General features: G+C 37.4%; 1 protein-coding gene across 1 annotated transcript in view; it reads left to right on the forward strand.

The window, feature by feature from the left end:
* Positions 1-21,679, forward strand: part of LOC108430898 (teneurin-1) — a 283,207-nt gene that overhangs the window by 241,094 nt on the left and 20,434 nt on the right. Inside the window, exon 23 of the mRNA XM_017703711.2 lies at positions 20,229-20,383. Within this exon, the coding sequence (XP_017559200.1) occupies positions 20,229-20,383 (155 nt within the window). The remainder of the gene's footprint in view (positions 1-20,228; positions 20,384-21,679) is intronic.

Raw genomic sequence — 21,679 nt, forward strand, 5'->3', positions numbered from 1 at the left:
GCTGTATGTGTCTTCTCTCTGCATCTCAATGTTTTGCCACTGTGTTCACTGAGCTGTGCTGCAATTTCTCATCACATTCCTGCTCGAGGAAGCCTCAGAGGGCTCCGCTTCATTCTCACCAAGCTCGTATTGCATTCGTTTCAGGGTTAACATTTGCCCTTGAAAGCTTTCTCATCTTAATGAAATGCATGGATTTGTTTTTGTTTGTTTTTGTTCCTCAACTGGGGTGAATGTAAAGCTTTCACCAAAGCTAATTAACACTATACATATAACTCCACAGGAACTAAAGAGAGAAAGAGAGAGGGAGAATCTCTTTTTTGTGGTTTTTGTCTTTAGGTCTTTTTTGTTAAAGATTCTCATGTTTTTATAGTTAGCTCATGCTTTGCTCTTATGACTGGACGATTTGTGTGCAGATTCTTTATTTGCCTTTGCTTTTATTTTGTGTTCGAGATCAAACACAATCTTTATTAGCCTGCGATGCGTGAGTTGAGTTTGAACCAAGCTTGAGAATAATGACCACAGCCAGGCTATGTCCACCCCGCAAGGAATTGTTACGCGTTAGCGTATTTTGGTCGGGACGTGGCCGCTCTTATCTGCGCTGGTGTGGTACGGGATCGGCTTAGCTAGCGCTGTGCAGAGTGGCACCAGGCAGAAAGGTCCCGCAGATCCGCCTTTGCCCGTTCTGCCAGCCTCCCTCAGCCACAGAGGTGGCAGACTAATGCCTTTATCTAGTGCTAACACACAGTTGTCACATCTCTCCTTTCACTAGCCCCCCACCCCCCTTCATTCCTATCTCTGAGTCAACGCCATTACTGCACTTCGACAGATGGAAGGTGAGTTTTTTAAAGCCACATTTTTGATGCAAGAGGTAGTGCATGTCGTAGCGGATAGCAGGAAAAGCACTTCTGAGGCAGAAACACGAGCCAAAACGCGCCCCAAAAATATGCTAGGCAGAAGTGCTGTCAGTGTCATGGCCGCCAAGTCCTGAATGAATATGACAGGTCGCATCAGGATGATACGGCAGGAGGAAGGAGCGAAACTAAAGTCATTTATAGCAACGCCGACGCCAGGCAGGTGAATGGAAGCTGAGAGAGATAGCGGATTAACTCTTGAGGAATGCATGAGATGAATCACAAGGCCTTTTTTATTTTTTATTATTATATATTTTTAATTATTCATTTTCACTCAAATTTAAATAAAGGTACAGCTTATATGTACATAGAAAAAAAAGCTCTGCAGTCAGCGCTCCCTGGGCTATTTTTGTCACACTGGACCACATTAACCTAGATGCTGGTTTGACTTCCCTACTGTGTCCCATGGTGATGTGGTTTCCTCACCACACCGCTGTAAAAAGGCTTAGTGAAGCATGACCACAGTACAGCAGTCGGGCACCTTCTCTAGGGGATGAGTTGTTGTTTTATCATGTTTGGATTTGTGGGTTTATTCCTATCTTTACCAAACAGAACCTAAGCAAACTGACATATTGTTTCTGCAATTCCGTAACAGGACATCTCAACATCAAAAGCCATTAATTTGCAGGGTTGGGGCTAACAGAGTGCAAAGTATCACAGTATAGTAATGTGAATACTCGTTCCTGCAACAAGGTAGTGTAATGCATTACAGTTGAAGTAATTTATAGTTCTCAAAATGATTGGTAAACATTCAGCAACGTTATTGCCATTTCATTTACAAAACCTCCATCCTTCATGCGTTTTCACATGTAATGCTGATAATATGATAATGCTGAATCTAAAAAAAAAATATCTTTTAGGGGATTTCTTTATTTTACCTTACAACACCCAGCATGTACTGTATGCATGTAAAAAATGATTTAGGTCTTTTCAGAATGAGCATGAAACAATATCTCAGGCATCAGGAAGCACACATATAACAATTTCAATAGCTTTCTGAAAGGGAACTTTTAGAGACATTAAACTCTTCAGACGACTGGTTCCTATCACTGATACTGTGAACAATTCCGACTTGGTTTCTCTGCAATGGAGCACTTTACATAAAACTACTCTGAATTACTATGTTTATATCTTAATGGTTTAATTATGCAGAAAATGAGAAAATTCTGTGGACTTTCCACAGCTATGGTTGTCTGTTTGACTGAATGCTCCAAAATTCCTACAAGAATGCAATTAAAGTAATGGTTGCTTCACATCTATTTACATTGAGTTCTTTAACTTATGTTATTTTGCTGTTAGATATTATTTATCAATGGTAATTATTAAGTTATTGCATTTTATTAAGGCTATTCACTAATTTGTGGGATTTCTCTACACGTATGGGCTGTGTAACCTCCCCCTCCAATGCATGACACTGAAAATGAGCAAGATATCACGATGGGTCCTACAGGCAGGAATCTACTTTACATTTTGTCCATGAAGATTTTGTTTTGAGGCGGCTGTTTTTGAAGTGTGTCTGCTGGCTAGTTTCTTGGCTTTCAAACAGCATCAGTCGTTCAAGATTTAGGGATTTTGTGATTTTGCCTTGCTAAAAGGCAGTGATATTGATGGGACTTTTAATTTATGTTTACTGTGATTGACTCTTTCTTTTCACAGAGTAACATAGAAGCAAAGTAGCAAGTAATTGTAATTTGTAACAGATTACTTTTTGCATTATCACCCCAACGCTGTTCTTTTGAGAGAAATGTGACCACTAGGCTGTCAGATTATTATATGTAATTATTTGATATCTGACTGCTTTGCACTAGAGAACTCTATTTGGTCTGTCAGCAGAAAAGCAGGAGCTGGAGCTGATCTAACATTGTCAAGTAACACTTTACACATAAATAATGAATTACAAGTTGAGCGCACATTTTCAGCTCATTTAACACACTCCATCCTAGTGATGTATTGCGTCTGTCATGTTATCTATGATTTTCCACTTGCTGCATGAAAAAAGAATAAAAAAAAACATTGTAGCAAGAAGCTTGCCTGGGGGGTTGGGGCATTGAAGATGTCTGGATTTGAATGCATAGACCATCTTATGAGGGATTACTTAAGCTCACTGTTTGCTAAATCAAGGAGTGAATCAATAAAGGGTGCCAGGAGGCTCTAAGACAGTATTCCGTCACTGTCATGCATGGGCTGCCACTTGTCCTGTGCAAATGTGGATGCCAACTTGATTGACAGAACTATGGCTTGAATAAGACAAGATGGGGCATGGCAGCACAGTTACACACGCTTAGTTCACTACAACCCAATGCTGTCAGACGCCTCCCCTGACCAGCAGAAGCCAACAAGATAATTACAGTCAATGGCTCCTTAATTTGTGGCAAACTGATTGGTGGGAGATTATGAGCAAGTGCTTGATGTCTAGGGACCATATGTTGGGTCTACTACAGTGGTTTCCTAGACTGTTATCTGAAGCATTTATGACAACATATGAAGACTTACTCGCTAATACTTTCAAAATGTTTTCCACTACAGATTACTAATTATGTGTCAAAAAGTGGCATATAACCTAATCCGGAGGATTGCTATATTAATGTAATCCGAATACTATTCATCACTTTTGGATTAATAGTCTTTTTCTTAGTCATATCATGTAATGAGGAGTTTGAAAAAAATTATAACAAGATGTCTTTAAACAAGGACACACTCACTGTCCTCACTGTTTATGAGACAAAAATAGATTACAGATAATATAATTGCCAAGGCAATGCCAGTGACATAGCCAGAATTTCCCACTAAGGCAAGCTAGGAAGCATTATGTCTCAGAGACATCACTATAGTGAAGTTCGCAACAATTAATCCCTTAACATTCCTGGCTTATTACATACTAAGGCTTTATTAACCACAGGGACTTCAATGCAAACTAATGGAGCTTTTCTTAGGTTATAGAAGTGTGTAATAAAACTTTGCTTGGTAAGAGTTTAACTCGTTTCCTTGTTGTTGTTTTTTTTTTCAGAACTGAACTTTATTATGCTTCACCACTGTCAACTCAACTGCTTACTTAGCTCACTATAGCTGTATCAGTAGAAGTCTATGCTAGTAACAAGTACAGCTAAGGGTGAGCTCCTACAGTCATGCGAAACAGTGGAGCAAAAAGTGTTTTGCTTTGGTAGTAAGGATAAAAAAGGCACAATGGTGCAAAGCTTTTAATTTTGCACAATGTAGAGAAGAAAGATATCCTTTGCTTCCCACAAAGAAGGCAAAGGATGCCATTGGGTCGACCACTTTACATTTTGGATAAGTGAAAGCTTTGTGGAGACTTCACACAGATTTCTGTAGCCCAGTTTGGGCTGATTTTGAAGCAGAGGACAAACCAATCTTTTTGATGTTTGCTAAAAGTTGTATTTGCTGAAACTGTCCAGTCAGCCCTGGATGTGATAACCATAGAGACAATGGACATCAGTGGAGTGATGTGGAGTGAATTTCACCTACGAATGCAAAAAAAGAAATCACTTTTTGCCATCCAAGAAATGGTGTTTGGTGTGTGAGTAGCAGTGGTGAACTAAGTAAATGTAATTGGTTACTGTATTTAAGTAGTTTTTTGTGTATCTGTACTTTACTAAAATATTTCCATTCTGGATGGCTTTTTACTTTCACTCCACTACATTTCAAAGTCAGGTATTTTACTTTTTACTCCATTACATTATAAAAAATCCGGTGTTCCTTTTTGGTTTATGTGTGCATAAAAACATAACGTGTCAAAACGAAAGAAACGGGAAGAAAGAACACCAATCAGGGCACAGCGTTTTGAGCTTGTTTTGACCTGTTGGACATACCGACCCAGTGCAAGCATGGGTGAGTCTATTCAATGTAAATAATGGAACTAACCTAACTTTGTATAAATATTTCTATATTGTGGTCTATGTACACATATGCAGTTGTGACTGTCTGAACTTTTTTCTGAATTTATACAAACACTTTCCTTTTATAGTAAATTTGTATTTGCTAGTTTATGTTTATGAACAGAGACCTATAGATGCAATATAGTAAAGGAAAACTCATTTGTGAGCTTATGTTTAAAGCAATTTTATTAAACTTAAATTTGTAACTAAGTTGCAAATCAATCTTAAACTGAAACTTTGCTTGTTTGCAAAAAGTTATTCCAGAGCCACTCAGTTCTACCTGATGGAAATTGTTTGCCTTCAGTGTTTTGTTCTTATGATCATATTAATAGACATCAGCATCACTAATTAATAACATTCTATTAAAAGACTGGTTTACCAAGAGAGACACTGGAGTATTTTCTCCTAAAATGAGTTAATGAAGCAAGAGTCTTGTTACAAAAATGATAATAGTACATTAGAGTCATAATTAATCTTTTAGTACTTTTTATTTTTGATACTTAAGTACATTTGAAGGCAAATACTTTTGTACTTTTACTCAAGTGTAGATCTAAAGGGAGGACTTCTACTTTTACTGGAGTAATATTTTACCTTGGGTATCTCTATTTTAACTCAAGTACATGATTTGTGTACTTCATCCACCAATGGTGAGTGGAAATTTAACCCTGTTAGTAAGCATTCCATTTTTAATATGTCTATAAAATGACTTTTTTTCTGTAAACATGATTACAAATGATTACTGTTCTTTGTGTAATGATGCCATTAAATGCATTCCATTACTACCCAACCCTGGTTGGCACAAAGACACTGAAAAGAGTTATACTGAAAAAGAGTTATTAATTTAATTTCATATATTGCATTAACACAGTTATTGTCAGAAATAAATACACTGAAGGACAATGAGCTACAAGTGACAACCTTTGACAAGTAACCTCAGTAATTGTGTTTTTTCTTTTGTTCTTTTTATTTTGTAACCTTGTCTCTCTTGGAGAAGATTCAGTTTTTCCATCGCACTATATCAGTTTAGGCTGTGCCCACACAGACTCATTTTTAACCTTCTTCAACTAATGTGGCCATAGAGACCATTCCTGTGTCATGTTGGATGAGGACTCCTCTCATTCATGGGCTGAAGTCACAGTGTCCCTGAACACCAGGAGACTGTTAGAGTAGTAGCTCTATTTGCGGCACATAAGAGAGTGGGTCTGATGTGTGCATGGGGGGAGACATGGCACATGCACCTTCTTCAAAGTGTGGCAGCATTGTCATTGATAGAAACTGCCCTGTTAGCCTTTTTGAACATCTAGAACTGAATGTTATGATTAATCTGTCCAAGCTCATAAGATATTATGTCTCAGCTCTCACACGCCAGGCAAAACATGCCTTTTCAAAAGATTGAAATGAATTGGCTTTAGAGAAAAAGGTATGATGCTACATTCACTTTGTGCTAAAAACATTTTTCCACACCTCCTAGCAGTTCATAATGTGCTGTGGCATCAATCCACACAAACACTAGCAAAAGCTTTAGCAATGTAGATTTGTTTTATAGGTTTATTTAAGGGGGAAAGCATTCATGACTCACAAAAAATGGCATATGTGGCTCCCAAAAAAATCTCTATCCAGTGTGCTTTATTACTGCAGTTGATTGCAATAGTTGGGAAAATTAAACCCCTAATGAAACATTACATTGTGCACTGCGGGAACACTGCCACTGGTGGTGGCAGAATTTTTAATCGCAGCTCCATTAAAATAAATGGAATATCCAGGTAGCCATCGTCCATTTAGTACTAACATGTGAATGCAGCATCAGGCTAAGCTAAGTGACCACAAACTCTTGAATGGTAAAGCTTGTGTGTGCAGTTTTGTTTTTTTCTAATTAGAGTACAGTTACAGTTGCAGTACTAAATTAAAGATGACAATATAGTGAATCACAACTTTTACTGAACTGTACTTTATGATGTTCTTTTATTTGACAAAGATGAAACTTTAACTTACACACTAGGTATGCCCTCATGTCAGCTTTGTAAGGCTTTTGTTCCTGGGATCTGTAGATTTCTCTCTCTGTTTGTTTCTCTCTTTCACTGTCACAGACTAACTTGTTATTCATGTAGCAGAATGCAAAAACTCATGCTTTCTTTCTTTCTTTTTCTTGTTTTAATGTTTTTTTTAACTTTTTTAAATGGCAAGTGTGATTGGAAAATATGTTTTCAGCGACTCTCCAACACTTAGCTGATATTTATGATGGTATTGTCAAACTGTCATTCTCTGGTCTTGGGATGTGGACAATATCTAAAATAAATTAAATTGATTTTTTGTTAGTTAGAAAAACACTTAGCACAACATCCACCCCCACCCCACCCTCTAAATCAATACAGATGGTCCACTTTAGCTTACACCAACTTTCTGTTGTATTTTTACTGTATAAGGTACAATTTGTAAGATTTGTGCTGTAAAACATTCCAAATGAACAAAAATAATCAACATAATGTGATGAAATAACAGTTTATGACATTATATCAAAGATGTCCATGTATAGTGAGGTTACCATGCTAATTGCTAACCAACTAGGCCTGGCCCATCCTGTCTTGTAATACCACTTTGTACCTCAAGAGTCAATAGTGAGTCATTGTAGCATTGAGTAAACCCAACAATGGCTGAAGCTTATTTCAAATAACCCTTGTTGCCACTACAATAAATAGTGACATAAATTAAAAGAAGTGACATTTAAAAGAAAAAAGTGACATAAATAGAATCAAAGCAAGCATTTACAGTGGTGTTGCTTTCCACTGCTGGATTTTTCTCTTGGCAAGTAAAGGGATGAAGTTTGTTGCTGAACTTGCCTTATTTCTTCTAGACTTGTAAGTAAACAGCTGTCAGTGCTAGCATCACCTATTTAGCAATAAAGATTTAACAAGGAGTGAATGGTGATGAGTTGGGCATTTTCTTGTTTCTTACGATAATGTTGGACACCACAACTTTCTGGAGATATGTTGCTCCCAATTTGGAGTGCGCAGTATGAATTTGACAGGTTGAATCATCGTACATTTTGCTCATCTTACATCTTACAATTTGCTTCTTTAAACATTGACTGTATCTGCAATAACAATCACATATACAATTATTTTTAATTAATATAATAGCCAATCTTTTGAAAATTACGTCACATGTCATTTTAATCGATACAACTGCTTACATGTGTTCATGAACTCCTTGTGGTTTGGATTCAGGCTGACTTGTGTGCTAATTTATTTTTGACTAATTATGCTTCACAGAAACAGTGCCTAATCTCACATTTAACACAGCAAAATCTAAGTGGAGCAGTTTATAGAAATATTTCAAACATAATGATGATAAATGTGTATAACAGGATACTTTGTTTGAGTTTCGACATACTCAGATGTTGAAGTTCAGAAATCAAGGGTTGCTCTCCGGGAATAAAGTTCAGTGATTTTAAAAGGAATATTAAACATAAAATTCATACACTTTCTATGTAGAATGATCTAATTTGACCACAATGTCAAATGTCAACTTTGCTTGCTAACAACAATGCTTATACATAACAATTACGTAACCCCCCCTCCAAACACGATATTGAATCTTAGCTGCGACTTTTAACAGACATGCAAAAAGCATAAATACAAAAAAGCATTTTAAATGAAATAATCATTATTCTTGGCAAAAAAACTGAATTGTGCACTATGCTTTGTCCTGAGCTTTGTCCTTTACCTTAGCAAACATTCTGTACCCCATATTTCAAGCACAGGCCCAGGAAATAGTCATATTAGGCCCGCAAAATTATTTTAATGTTACATTCTTACTAGCCCATTTCACCCTAAGAGGCACTACAATCCCAAGCATGCACTGCAACAGAGTATGCGTTCTGACCCCCTTTCCCCAACAACACAAAAAAATTGCCTGGTGTCTAGTTCAAGCAAATAGGCAGTTAAAAATAATTTAGAATTATTTTTGAATAAGTATTCAGTGCCTATTTTGCTATCGCAGTTTTACAATACAGCTGGACTGCAGATTTGCAGAGATTTTTAATATGGCCCTTTAAGTGGTTGAGTTTCACTCCCCTGTTCTATACAGCTTGCAACAACATAGCAACACTAACTACAAAGGAACATGGAGCATGAATAGATCTAGTGGGAACCAAAAAAAAAAGTGTTTATCTCCGAACCACATTCCTGATGTTGCAGGACTCAAAATAGAATATATGAGCAAAACTGACTTTAGTTCAGCAGTAGAAACAGCCACTTCTCTACCTCTGCTCTAACATCTCATTAACATTGGCCAGACACTTTTGGGAACTGATGTTCCCTTTGAAGCAAGATGCAAAAAAGATGATGTTAGATCTCATTCAGATCATCAGTCCATTCAGGAAAGCCATGCTAATTTTCATCATTAAAGTTATCGACAGTCAAAGCAATCTTTTTTTTCCCCCCTCAGTGTCTGCACAGAAGTAAACCATAGTAATCTTGATAAAAAGAAGTCTTTTTGTCAGACGGTGAATGACTTTTTAGTGTGTTCGGCTGCCTCGTTTGGCTGCTTCACTTTGAGCCTTGTTTTTGAAGTGCGGCTGCGATTTAGTTCTCATTAAATGTTTCCTTAAGATAAAAATAAAGCAATGTACATATTAGGATAAATCTGCAGGCTTGTCACGGGGCTTGTCATGGGTTTTAACAGATGTTTGATGTATCTGTGTGTGTGTGTGTGTGTGTGAGTGATTACTTCGTTTTGACATCAGTTTTCTTCTGATGCAGTTAATAAATTTAGACTGGACTTGACTAGAATTTTCTAGAGATGATTTGAATTGGTATGAGTCAGTAATCAGGATTTACAAGGTTGGTTTTGGATACTGCATTTACTTAACAATAAATACAGTACTGTGCAGAAGTCTGCTGCTGTGATTTTTCCAGCCAATTGTTGTGTTTTGCCTGTAAAAAAAACAAGTACAACACCTGTATATATTGTCTTGTTGCTGTTTTTTTCTCATTGTACCATTTTTAGCATTATTTTTTGTCATAATTTTTATCATCTTCATTTTTATCTTTATCATCTTATCTCTAAATGCCTAAGCTTCCTTTTGTCTTCAATTATATCCGTATGCTTTATTACATTTTTCTGTTAGACTTTGTACACTACATTAGTACAGAATTTTATTTCCCTTTTTTAGTCCTTTATTTTTCTATAATGCTCAGCTGCATTGTAAATGATGGTCACCCTCTAGTGTATCCTGAGTTATAATAAAGATTTGTTGATGGATATCTGGTTAGAGGAACACTTACTGGTTTTACACACCTGTTTTAATATGTTAAAAATTGATAAACTAGGTACTGGATGGTAACTGTAAATGAAGGTTTTATTTGAGTATATATTAATCCATGAGACTCACACACATTTATTTATTATATTTTAATGTTTTTTTAAACAAATAATCCTTTACTGCCAAGACAAATGGTTACACATTGTCCTCACCACTCTTGCTCAGTACTTTGTGTGGTTGTAATTTGTTTTTCCAACACTGAAAACATAGATTTTACATGTTTCAAATATGTCAAGTCCCTTTAAATGAATGAAAAGTATCATATAAACACAGTCATTGCCAAAACAAGTAAACCTAAAGAGAGCAATTGTGTGGGTGCAATTAATGTTATTTGTATGCGACCACTTGACACATTTGAATCATGAACCACTTTTTTCAGTGCATAATCCTCATTAGACATCTAGAGTTGTTGTCATTATGCTGCGCTGTTTGTAATTAAAGTGTAACATCAATACAATTGGCAAAGTAAATGAACTAGAAGACAGTAATTATATTGATTAACATATTTTATTCATGCGCAACCTGACTGACATATTTGAATTGTATAAATATAAAGCACTGATTTTTTTATTTGCATTCTGTAACAATAGGTTTAATTTGGCACTTCAGACCGTTTTTTTATTTGTAATTTTTTTAATGTCAAGCTATGATGTAAATGGCAAAAATGTAAAGAATGGTTTATCTTTCCGCAGATCAAGACTGCATGCCCTACTATAGCTTTCCATCAAATCAATCATCTCATCTTCTACCTACAAATACCAGTAGGATACAGTCCGGTGCAAAAGTTTGGACATCACTGGGCAAATAACATGTTTTGTGAATTGTTGAAGTAAGATTGCATTAACACATCCTCTACAAATCTAACAGACCTAAATATTTGTTCTGCACAATTTATATTTATTTGCTAGGTTTGAAGCTGTACTATGAAAGATTTGAGAATTTGGAGACTCTCTGGTGAAAATGTGTAATTGCAGGCAGTGAGTGGAAGAACATTCTGTAATATTGGTTGTGCTTCAGACTCCAAAGAGCAGATGACTGCAGAGGCATTCAAAGAGTATTCAAAGAGAGCTTTGTGAAAGACTTGTCTTCTGTACATGAATTATCTACAATTGTCATTATATCTTAATTAGTATAATGGTGTTTTACATTTGCCAGACCTACTTTTAGAATCTGTGCTTGTGATGTTAATATATATAGATATATGACGTGGTCCAAAAACCCCCATGAAATTCAAACGACACCTCTGAATTTTAAATTTGTTAAAATGGTTTCATGCTTTACAGGAAGACCTACAGCAGCGTACACATAGTATTTTAGTGTGTTTTTCCTTCTGGTAGATGTGCAGTAGTGTGTTCTCTGTATATGTGCTTTTATTTTCACTTATTGCTTTCACTTTCACTTAGAAAATCCACAAAACATCTACAAACAGCTGGAGTAAAAGTTTACACTTCAAACTTTTAATAATATTTCTCTGCTTGTTTGTGTGCTATGAACACACATGTAAACCTACAACTTGCTTACTTATATTTTTCTAGGGTTTAAAAAAAAGATTTGTTTTTTAATTTTTTAATTTTTTTTTTTTATTGAAAAGATTATTTTCCTATTCAGGCTCAGTTGGTGGGTGAATGCTCATGTCGGTTGTGCGGCCTGTGTTTCCCAAAGTTGCAGTTGTTTCACTTGTTTCACTGTAATTTCACTGTACTTGTTTCACTTTTTTCACTGTAGCAGAACCCCCCTCCTATGTGTAAGTGTCTCAGTATCTCTATGAGGCTGTTTCTTGTGGTCACACATGACCTACCCCAGTGCCATTTCCAGAATAATAGTAACTGGTTCAAATCAACGGCTGAAATGTTCTTTTTTTTTTTTTTAACTTTACCCGGTTTGAATTTGCAAAAGCACACAGTGTGAGTAATTGCCTTGCCTTATCTTATCACATTTCCATTTCGGGCTAGACATTCAGAATTCTTTCTCTCTGTCCTTTTTTTTTCCGTGGGAGGTAATAGGTGAAATATGATCCGGGGAAAACAATAGGCCGCAGGCCTATAATGAGCTAAATTTTTCCCCTGAGGTAGGAAGGCAAGAGACTAAGGCAGAAGTTCACTAGCACAAAATCCTTTTCATGCCATGTGCACGATGTCTATGGTACAGCCAGCACTGCGTCCACCAGCCCCTTTCATTACAGTAGCAGCATGCACCTACTAAATACAGGGATAAACCCTTTTGCATGTCGTCATCCCACACAGACGTTTGCTTCACTCTGTGGAGGCGGCCGACCTTAGGTGTTCCAGCTCTAAACCATGTACAAAACATCATGCTGAGAGGAAACATGGCACTTATGTAATAGCATAACGCTATATAATTAATTTAGACTGTGCTGATATTCAGTAGTGCATTTCATTCTTGAAATGTTTCCTACTTTTTATTTATTATTATCTTGTTCTGTTAGACCCAAAAAGCAAATATGGATTAACAAGAACTAGAATATTATGTACAGTATTTGTGAAAAAATATGATAACTGCCTCCCAGCATTTCTATGATTGAACAGTTTGAGCAGGCCTGAGTCAGTTGACAATGATATTTGGAATACATCATCAATAGCCATCAGGATGATTTAAATGTCAAGAAACTTCAGAAGAAAGGTTAGTCACATTTGTCTATATGTAATCTATATATATCTATATATATATAAATAATCTATATATATCATTTAGGCCCTGTGAACATGGGCCTAAATGATTTTGATGTTACCTCAAAATTGCTAAATACAAAGTCTACTTAGAAGAGACATTTTAATGCAGCCCTGTGTATTAACCTAATATCAGTAGTATGATTACTGTTATTTATAGGTCATTAAAGTGATTAATGGAACATAATCAAAAACTACCAAACCAAACCAAGAACTAAGGTTCACCATAAAAAAACATGTTTAAATGTTAGGTATGTTTGGCCAAAAAAATGCACAATTTTTCACTTACCCCAGATAAATATTTACCGCAGTTGTTGATCTGCCAAGACCAAATTGTTGCCGTTTAGTTTGGGGCTGGAACTATGAGGCTAATGTTGCTAACAACAGAAATGAATAGTCACCCAAATCTTTTTTGTAATCATGTTCCTCAAATGTCTCTTAACCTTCTCAAACTGCATCCAGCTCTTCATTAAGGTCACCCAGACTTGTCAATGTGGTTTAGTGCACAACATGACTTACTGTTAGATATAGAATTGAACTCACTGAACTCACTCATTCAGATTCATGTACCTAAATGCACCGGGCAGGCATTTTCAGGTGTGGTGTTGTGTGAGTGCCATGTGGTTCACAGTTTTTATTCATAAATAACTATTAATCTTAATTTTTCATACTGAAGATACATGCTTATTAAAGGAAACAATGGAACTTGCATGTCAAAAAAGAGAGATTATGTGAATGAGTCAACACCAGTTGTCTAAAATGGTCGTCCGCTGTATTGTTCATTTTGGTAGTCCACAGAAAGTCATAGTGTCTCCTAAACAGCATCAGCAAGTCTGAGCGACCTTACTGAACACCAGGATGCATTTTGTGCAGCCTGAGAGAAATTTTACAATGTATTTATGGAAAAGGTTGAGAAACTATTGATGTTTGTTGGTAATGTTAGCCTCATAGCTCAAGCACTAAACTAAAGAAGACAAATGTGGACACCAAACATGCCTTTGCTGATCAGCTACATCTGGGGAAAGTGGGAAATTTTCTGAATGAATATTTCACCAAACTATTCCTTTAAGCGAGCTTATTTGTGGAGCCATGTTTAGACAGTGTGCTGGTGGTACACATAGAAAAAATATTTCCTTCCAATGCTGAACTGAGAAGTGTCTCTCCTTTGCCTACCACCATACTTAATAATCCCCCATTCAACCCTTAATGATGGGGTCAATCAAGTCATCAATTAGCAATGGTGCAGCTGGACTGTGATGTATTTCACTCTCGGAAGCCTAACTGGAGATTGATGCATGTTGAGTGCATTCATGTATGAATGTGTGTAGGTTTTTGTACATTTCAGATGTTGAATTCGTAGGAAAACCAATGCCAGTCCGAGTTGAGTCACAAGTCTTTCGAAGCGAATTTTAGTTTAGGCTCATTATTAACAGCAGGCATTGCATTGTGTGGAAGTAAACCCCTACTGAAAACCTGTCAGTTTAGACACTGCTTGAAACAACAAGCCTTTCATTATAGAAAAGTCCAAAGTCAGTGACAGACCTGAAGTGCTAACCATGGTTCTAAAAGAAAGAGGCAAAACAGTTGAGGCAGAACAATTTATTAGTCTAGCTGGATTGCCTAATAGCTAACCAGCTGAAATTTTATTCCGTTTTGAAGGAATGTTATCTGTAACAGCTAGATTAGTCAACAGCTTTCCATCAGACTGAACGTTATCTGTAGTGAGAGGCTTGTTATTTGAAGCTGTAATGAAAGTTGCAAACAAAAGGGTTTATTTATTTACTGCATGCATTGCAGGCTGGTGCTAATTTGATCAGCACTGTTTGTGTTAATTTTTTTTCTCAGTCAGAACTTTTGCAAGTCTCGAGTCTTAGTGGTGACTAACTCGTGAATCAGGTCCTTATCTCTGTGATGTTGTAAAGTGCTCTCTACGAAAGCTACATGTTAAATATCCTTCCATCCATCCATTTTCTAAGCCGCTTCTCCTTCAGGGTCGCGGGGGGTGCTGGAGCCTATCCCAGTAGTCTTCGGGCGAAAGGCAGGATACACCCTGGACAGGTCGCCAGTCCATCGCAGGGCAGACAGACAGACACAGAGAGTCACTCACTCACACACTCACACCTAGTAGCAATTTAGCATGTCCAATTGGCCTGACTGCATGTATTTGGACTGTGGGAGGAAACTGGAGAACCCGGTTTGCTGTGAGGCGACAGCGCTACCCACCCACGCCACCGTGCCGCCATGTTAAATATCTTAAAACTAAGAGGGAAAAACTCTTTTTGGTTCTGAGATGAAGGTTTGGGTTAGGTTTAGAGTTAGGCTTAGACATTTATTATTGCTGAATGTAGTAGTAGTGTATATATAATACATAGCTACGTCGGACGTATGTATGGCCCCATGTCCTTGTGTTTGTTTGTGTACGTGCTTCTAAGAAAAGCCAAAAGCCTGTGTTGTACTGTAGTCTGCTACAGAATTCACTGTCTGCCAGGCTTTGTAGTTCAGAATGTTTTTGTTTGTTTTGTTACCATCAATGCCATTATTTAGTGATGAAGATATCAGTTGAAATCACTGCAGCTTTTCTTTCTGAGCTGCTGTGGGTGTTGAAATGTTTGATTGCTCTCTCCATTACTAATAGTACTGAAGATGAAGATGTTTGCTCATTATTGAGGTGTTGTTTCCTGTGACACTGTTGCAAAGAAAATGTTCCTTCAAGTTGTGAAGAACTAGCAGCTGTGCACGTTCAGAGAAGAGGGAAAACCACATCCTGATTTCAAAACTTCTTGCCCTGTCATTGTCAAAGTATGAAGCTACTCATGAATTCATATATGCATACTTATATGTATACACTATAATTTCTCTCCATAAATCACCCCTTTTGAGCAGGTTTTGGTGGATTATTGGATACTGAGCCTGAAAAAAATGTCCCAAATCCATGCAAGACATGTATTTTAGCAGCCAATATGAATTATTTGTCTGATAATCAGCTCCGTGAATATCAGATGAATACATTTATTAAGCAAAAATATTAACTGAGACCATTCAAAGCTCTTTCCTCATGCTTCTGGGGTATAAAACTGTTATGTAGCAAGAGACGACGACAAAAGCTGTAAGTGCTGGCTAGGAAAGGAAAGAGGGAGCTTATAGCTGCATCTTGTCTCAGAGGCGATGCTCGGGATGTAAAAAGCTCCCCTCTCCCTCTGCTAATTGGATTTAGAATATCCCAGACCCTTTGAGACCATCACATTAAAGCCAAATCTGTGGCACAAGCCATCCTCCATGCAGATCGCAACCCATTTTAAAACAGAAACATGAAAACAAATTATGCCGGTTATAATTATTTATTTATATATCTATTTATTTATATATTTAGTTTTTATGCAGATGCTTTAAATAGCCAGCCATGTAAGAATGGATTGGACGCCCCAAGCCTGAACTGGTTAGCTACATAATGAGAGCTAGTTATTTTAGGTGAAGTGACATCAGCTTTGTGCTGTGTGAAAGTGCTGGAAATTAGTGTTGAAACTGCAAGGGATAAAAAGTCATCAACTTAGGCCGACATCATTTTCTTGGTAATTCCAACCTGTGAATTGGTTGAGAAGTTGTCAATAACAGTCTTCAGCCTCCTTGTTCAAATCTGTTGCAGTTATTAATGTTGAAGTAGGCTCCCAGTGGAAATAGACTAAAAAATCATGAAGGCCTTTAATAGAATACATGGTACAGCAGAGGACTGGAACCCTTACCCAAGGCAAATTTGTGCTGTTTTTATTGAAAAATTGGCTGAAAAAATACAGCTAATAGATTGTACTACCATCAATGGACATTAAATGTAATTAAAGATATATGATGCAGTTTATTCTTTATTTCTTTTTTAAGGGCAACAATTGTGGTTTACTACTGTAGTAAATATCTGTAAATGTATTTCAGTCAGTATTATCACCAGCAAAATAGCCTTCGGCACTTGGGGAGGTGCGGATTCGACTGAGATTCGTGTTGAAAGCAAATTGTGTGAAGACATGCGCTGGCATGTAGAGGGATTCACAGATATTTTTCCCCCAAGAACACAGACAAAACAGGGCTGTTCCTGCAACTGCACTTCATGAAATCCACAATGATTGGAATACGACAATATTCAGCCCAATATTCAGAAAGCTACTAAGTAAGATCTACAGTGCCTGCCAGATGTTTGGAGAGACCTTGGCTCCTTTTGACATTTTCTCAGTAATGTTTATTTCACTGCCACTTGTTAGTTACATGTTTCTGTAACATAAAACTATATATCAAATTACTCAGATCACTTTATCTTGTAAAGTGTCTGCCCTGGTAGGAAAAGCACATTTAATGATTAATGAGTTAAAACCACATGTTAAAAGTCTTTGCTCAAATGTTTAAACATCTAAAAATGTGATATTCCCAAGACCACAATGTCACAGATATTGTCACAAATATGTATACCTGTTTTCCTCAAAATAAATATATAAATTAATATATAATCTTTAACACTTAAATGCACAGGGATTCTGCCAACTCTGTGCCAAAAGTAAGAGATCACCCAATTTATTTGATTTCCATTCAAAACACCCAATAAGTAAAAAGAAAGTTATACAGAAGTCTCAAAAACTCAAAAAGGTGCTTCCTCACACCTCCAAAGCTCAGTCTAAGAAACTGGTTGTCACTTTTTGCTTTAAAATCCCAAGTAACCCCAAACACCATCAGCTTCATCATTTCCTGAGTTTTCTTCTTTTTATCTATTTTATCTTTCAGGTAATGGCTCCTTTACAGCTACACATCCTTTCAGACCTATAACATTTAGCTATCTTCACAGTGCAAGGACAGGCAGAAATACATATGGATTTTTTTTAGCTCTAAAGCAAGAATGGAATGGAATTTTTCTCATGTCTTTCATAACTGAATGGTTTAAGCATTGTTTTTTTTCTGATGGTGACAGTTTGTTGGCCTACCAGGTCTTGCACAGTTTTTAGAAATGCCCTTGCAGATTTCTCCCTCAAGACAAGAACCAGTGGAGGCACTACTCATGCTTAGCGAAGCAGTTTATATGGCACAGATACCTGCCGAAGAGTCTTGGCCAGGCGGTGAAAGGGAAGCAGTAAGGTTAGTGGGGGTGGGAGGGGTTTAGGAAGGAGGGCACTGGTAGCAGCCTTTGCCCCGCTCTACCATATAATCTATCAGTGTCGGGCGAATGATGAAGGGGCCACGAGGCAGCGGCGCCAGTTTCACCTTTGCCATGCAGAAGCAATGCACTGACCCTGTTGTGTCGCTCGCTGACAGTCGGCGGAATTCATTAGCCGTGTGGAGAGAGGACAGTCTTACTGCAGGGAAAGTCAAAAGGCTCAGACTCGGCCCGTGCTGTACGCCGAGGGAGGGCGGGGGACTTGAGATACCCCCACATAAAACAGCATGACAAATGTGGTGCCACTGCAGCCAGCAGGGGTGCCTGCCTGCAGATTGCATCACCTCGTACAGTATCTGAAGCGAAGGTGCAAGCTGTGGGCTGTTTTTGTTGCCTGTTTGTTCTCAGCTGCTTTTTATTTTCTCTCTCTGAACTTTCTGAACCTGTGCTGTGAAAAAAAATGTTGGGCCTGATGTTTGCTTTGCTAGGTTTGCGCTGAAGCTATAATATAATCCATGTTTGGCACCACTAGTCAGAGACATTTTGGAAACAAATACTATCAACTGTTTAAGTAAAAACGGAGCACTTACACCACAATCACAAAGGAACGTTTGGATAAAAAAATAGATGCATTTGATGATGATAAGAACATCTTGGCAGTTGTTAAGCATGGGGATGGTCTTTTTTGTTTTTAGGGTTTTGTGGCAACCAGTGGTACAGGTAACACTGCATGGGTAGATGGAAGAATGGATTCCACCAAATATCAGAAGATTATGGAAGTAAATGTGGCGCAGTCCCTCAAGAAACTGAAGTTGAAAAGAGGCTGGTTTCTACAAGAAGACAGTGATCCAAAACATACATCAGGATGAACTTCTTCCACCATAAACAGCTTCAAGAAATGTAAAAAAGCTGAAGCTGGCTAGAGAAAGCATTTGCTAGCTGTGAAATCTAGCAAAGGCTGTGTTACTAAATAGGGAGACTCAGCAGGGTGTTCCAACATTTGTACATGCGACTAAGCTAATCAAATCTGAAGTGCAGTTACATTTTCAATGTTGTTTTAAATAGTTTGCTGCTGAGGTTGTGTTTACTTGTTTTTACTTCAAAATCAACAAAATATATACATGCATACAACTGCAGCAAACAGGATGAGGAAGGTAATATTTTATGGAAGCAAATAAGAATCAAGTGGTACCTCTGTGATTATACACGATCCACAAACCATGACTTAAGTTATCTTACATACATGTGCTTGCTTTTTCACCTTGCTTTTTATTGTGATTTTTTTACACTATTTGAAAATGCTGGTTGCCCTTATATTGTGTGAGCATTCATGTCAAATGGATCAATAGCAATGGTGCAAAAGGTCTTGGAATAATATGTTGTTATATTAACATTTTTTTCCATCACCTATAAAGTTACCATTTGGCATATAGTGCTATCCATAAAAATTCACAACAGAACAGACAAAAAAAGGCTTTAACAACAAGGCTGCTCCTACTGTTTTAGCTGTGTAATATACTTTTGATTATTAGTAAGGTATAAGCTTCCATTATTCATCATGTAAAGAATGTAGAGTAAGGAGAGCACTAGATGTTTTTCCAAACTATCACTTTAAAGGGAATGTGGATATGTGGATGTGCTGCTCAGTGGGTCCTCATCCCGCAGTCCTGCATGAGATTTCCATCCACCCTCGTATGCACAACTGATTCATTTTCCTCCTGAGTGATCAGAGGGCCAGGGAGCGCTGCTCCTGTCATAAAAGGCTGAACGACGTGCATTGTGGGGAAGGGTGCCGGTTCATCATGAAAGTGAGTCACCATGGCTGAGTGAAGGGCCCATTTAGGTCTATAGAAATGTGAGCTGAAGGTTGCCTATCGCCCATCCAAGATGATTTATTGCACACCCTAACCTTTACACCATGTGCACTATGGCTTTTCCTGTGCCGCCCGTTCACCGCACAGCACCTTACAGTTAGCGGGAGGAAAAAGGCCCATCCTGCCGCAATGCGCCAATGCTGGCCCCGGCTATTTATGCAGTCCTAAGCGTTTTCAAAGCCATACTCCTGGAATCTAATCTCACAAATGACTTATTTTCTTTCCTTTGCATTGTTATAATCCTTTTAGTGTTCTATGGAAAGGAAATATAATTACATTGCTATGGTGCAGTGAGTTTGTTGAAAGTGACATTTGTTGAGCAGAATGTCTAACAGAATGGGGATAAGCTTCCCTCCTCTGTCTCTAACACGTACACACACACTCATCACAGCTCTGCTGTCTCTCTGTGCAGGTATTGCAGTGGACAAGAGGGGCTATGTGTACTTTGTGGATGGGACCACCATTCAGAAGATCAATGAGAGAGGTGTACTGACCACCTTCATTGGCTCCAATGGTCTGATGTCAACCCAGCCGCTCAGCTGTGACGCACGCATGGATGTCACACAGGTCTGAATAAAACCTTGTATCTCCATTTTTGTCTTTTGTATTTTTTTTATTTGAAATTGATGGAATTGCCCTAAAATATTTTGAAATTATGTCTGTTGGAATAGGCATTTATAAACATTTATGTAGTTCTATGTCAGTTGTCATGACAAGCTTATGTAGATGTTGTGTAGCCTTATGAACCGTACCCCACAGTAAAATGTTACTGATAGTTTTAAGACTCTGTTAGTCAGCGTGTAATACCATGTTAATTCCATATCTTCTAATTACTATAACTTAAAAATGAGGAAAATATCAGAAGGATTCTAATAATTTTACATTCTAGTAGGTGTGTCCATGTTTTTTTGGAAGAATAATTGATGTTGCAGTAGTGGGGAGCACCAGTTCCCGCCCATAATGTAGCTTTATTTAGAATTGACTCAGCAGCCAGAGTACAAAAGAAGAAAAATGCTCTTTTTTCCGGAGGGAGGAAATATGCACTTTAAACCTCTAGCACACCCATAGCCTACTACAGAATCAGAAGGGGTTATAGATCAGTATCAGGATGACAGCAGCTAACACTTCCATATTCCCATAACCTGTACACATTTACATCACATACTTGACAATGCAACTGAAAACCTTTACTTACTTTTTTAAGAGCTAAATTCAGCCTAGCTAAGTATGATGAAAGCATCATGGAAACCAAAGCATGCTCTGATGCCACAATATAGTCATGAGTAAAATCCTAAAGGACATGGGCTCAGTACATGTGATAAAAGTCAATATACACAGGAATTCTAACTCTACATACTCATACATTCACTGTACCCTGATGAAACACAGCAGTAATGGTTGTTCTTACTGAGTAATGTAATTTTTAAAAGTTAGAACCAAATTTCACTAATTCATAAGAACTGCAGTCAATTTGACCTCATGGCTGAGAACTATAGAGGTATAGAGGTATAAATTGGAAGAAATCTTCAAAGACATCAGTAAACAGAAACACAAAACATGCCTTCAGTACACCTGAGTGCACGTATTTAGGTTTAATAATAAATGTCTGCAGTAAATAAAGTACAGACTGTGTACTGCACTCAGTACTAAGAAGTCATCAAAGGACCTTATTATAATACTTGTGTAATTACCGATATATATATATATATATATATATATATATATATATATATATATATATATATATATATATATATTTAGTGTGTCCCCTCTTTGCCTTTGTTACAACTTCCTTTTTTTTCTGACTTGCTTTTCAGATTTGTAGGGATGTTTTTGCATACCTCCAATGTCTTAGAAGTTGGT

This window comes from Pygocentrus nattereri, chromosome 8, assembly GCF_015220715.1.
Source record: "Pygocentrus nattereri isolate fPygNat1 chromosome 8, fPygNat1.pri, whole genome shotgun sequence".
In the NCBI taxonomy this organism is placed as follows: domain Eukaryota; kingdom Metazoa; phylum Chordata; class Actinopteri; order Characiformes; family Serrasalmidae; genus Pygocentrus; species Pygocentrus nattereri.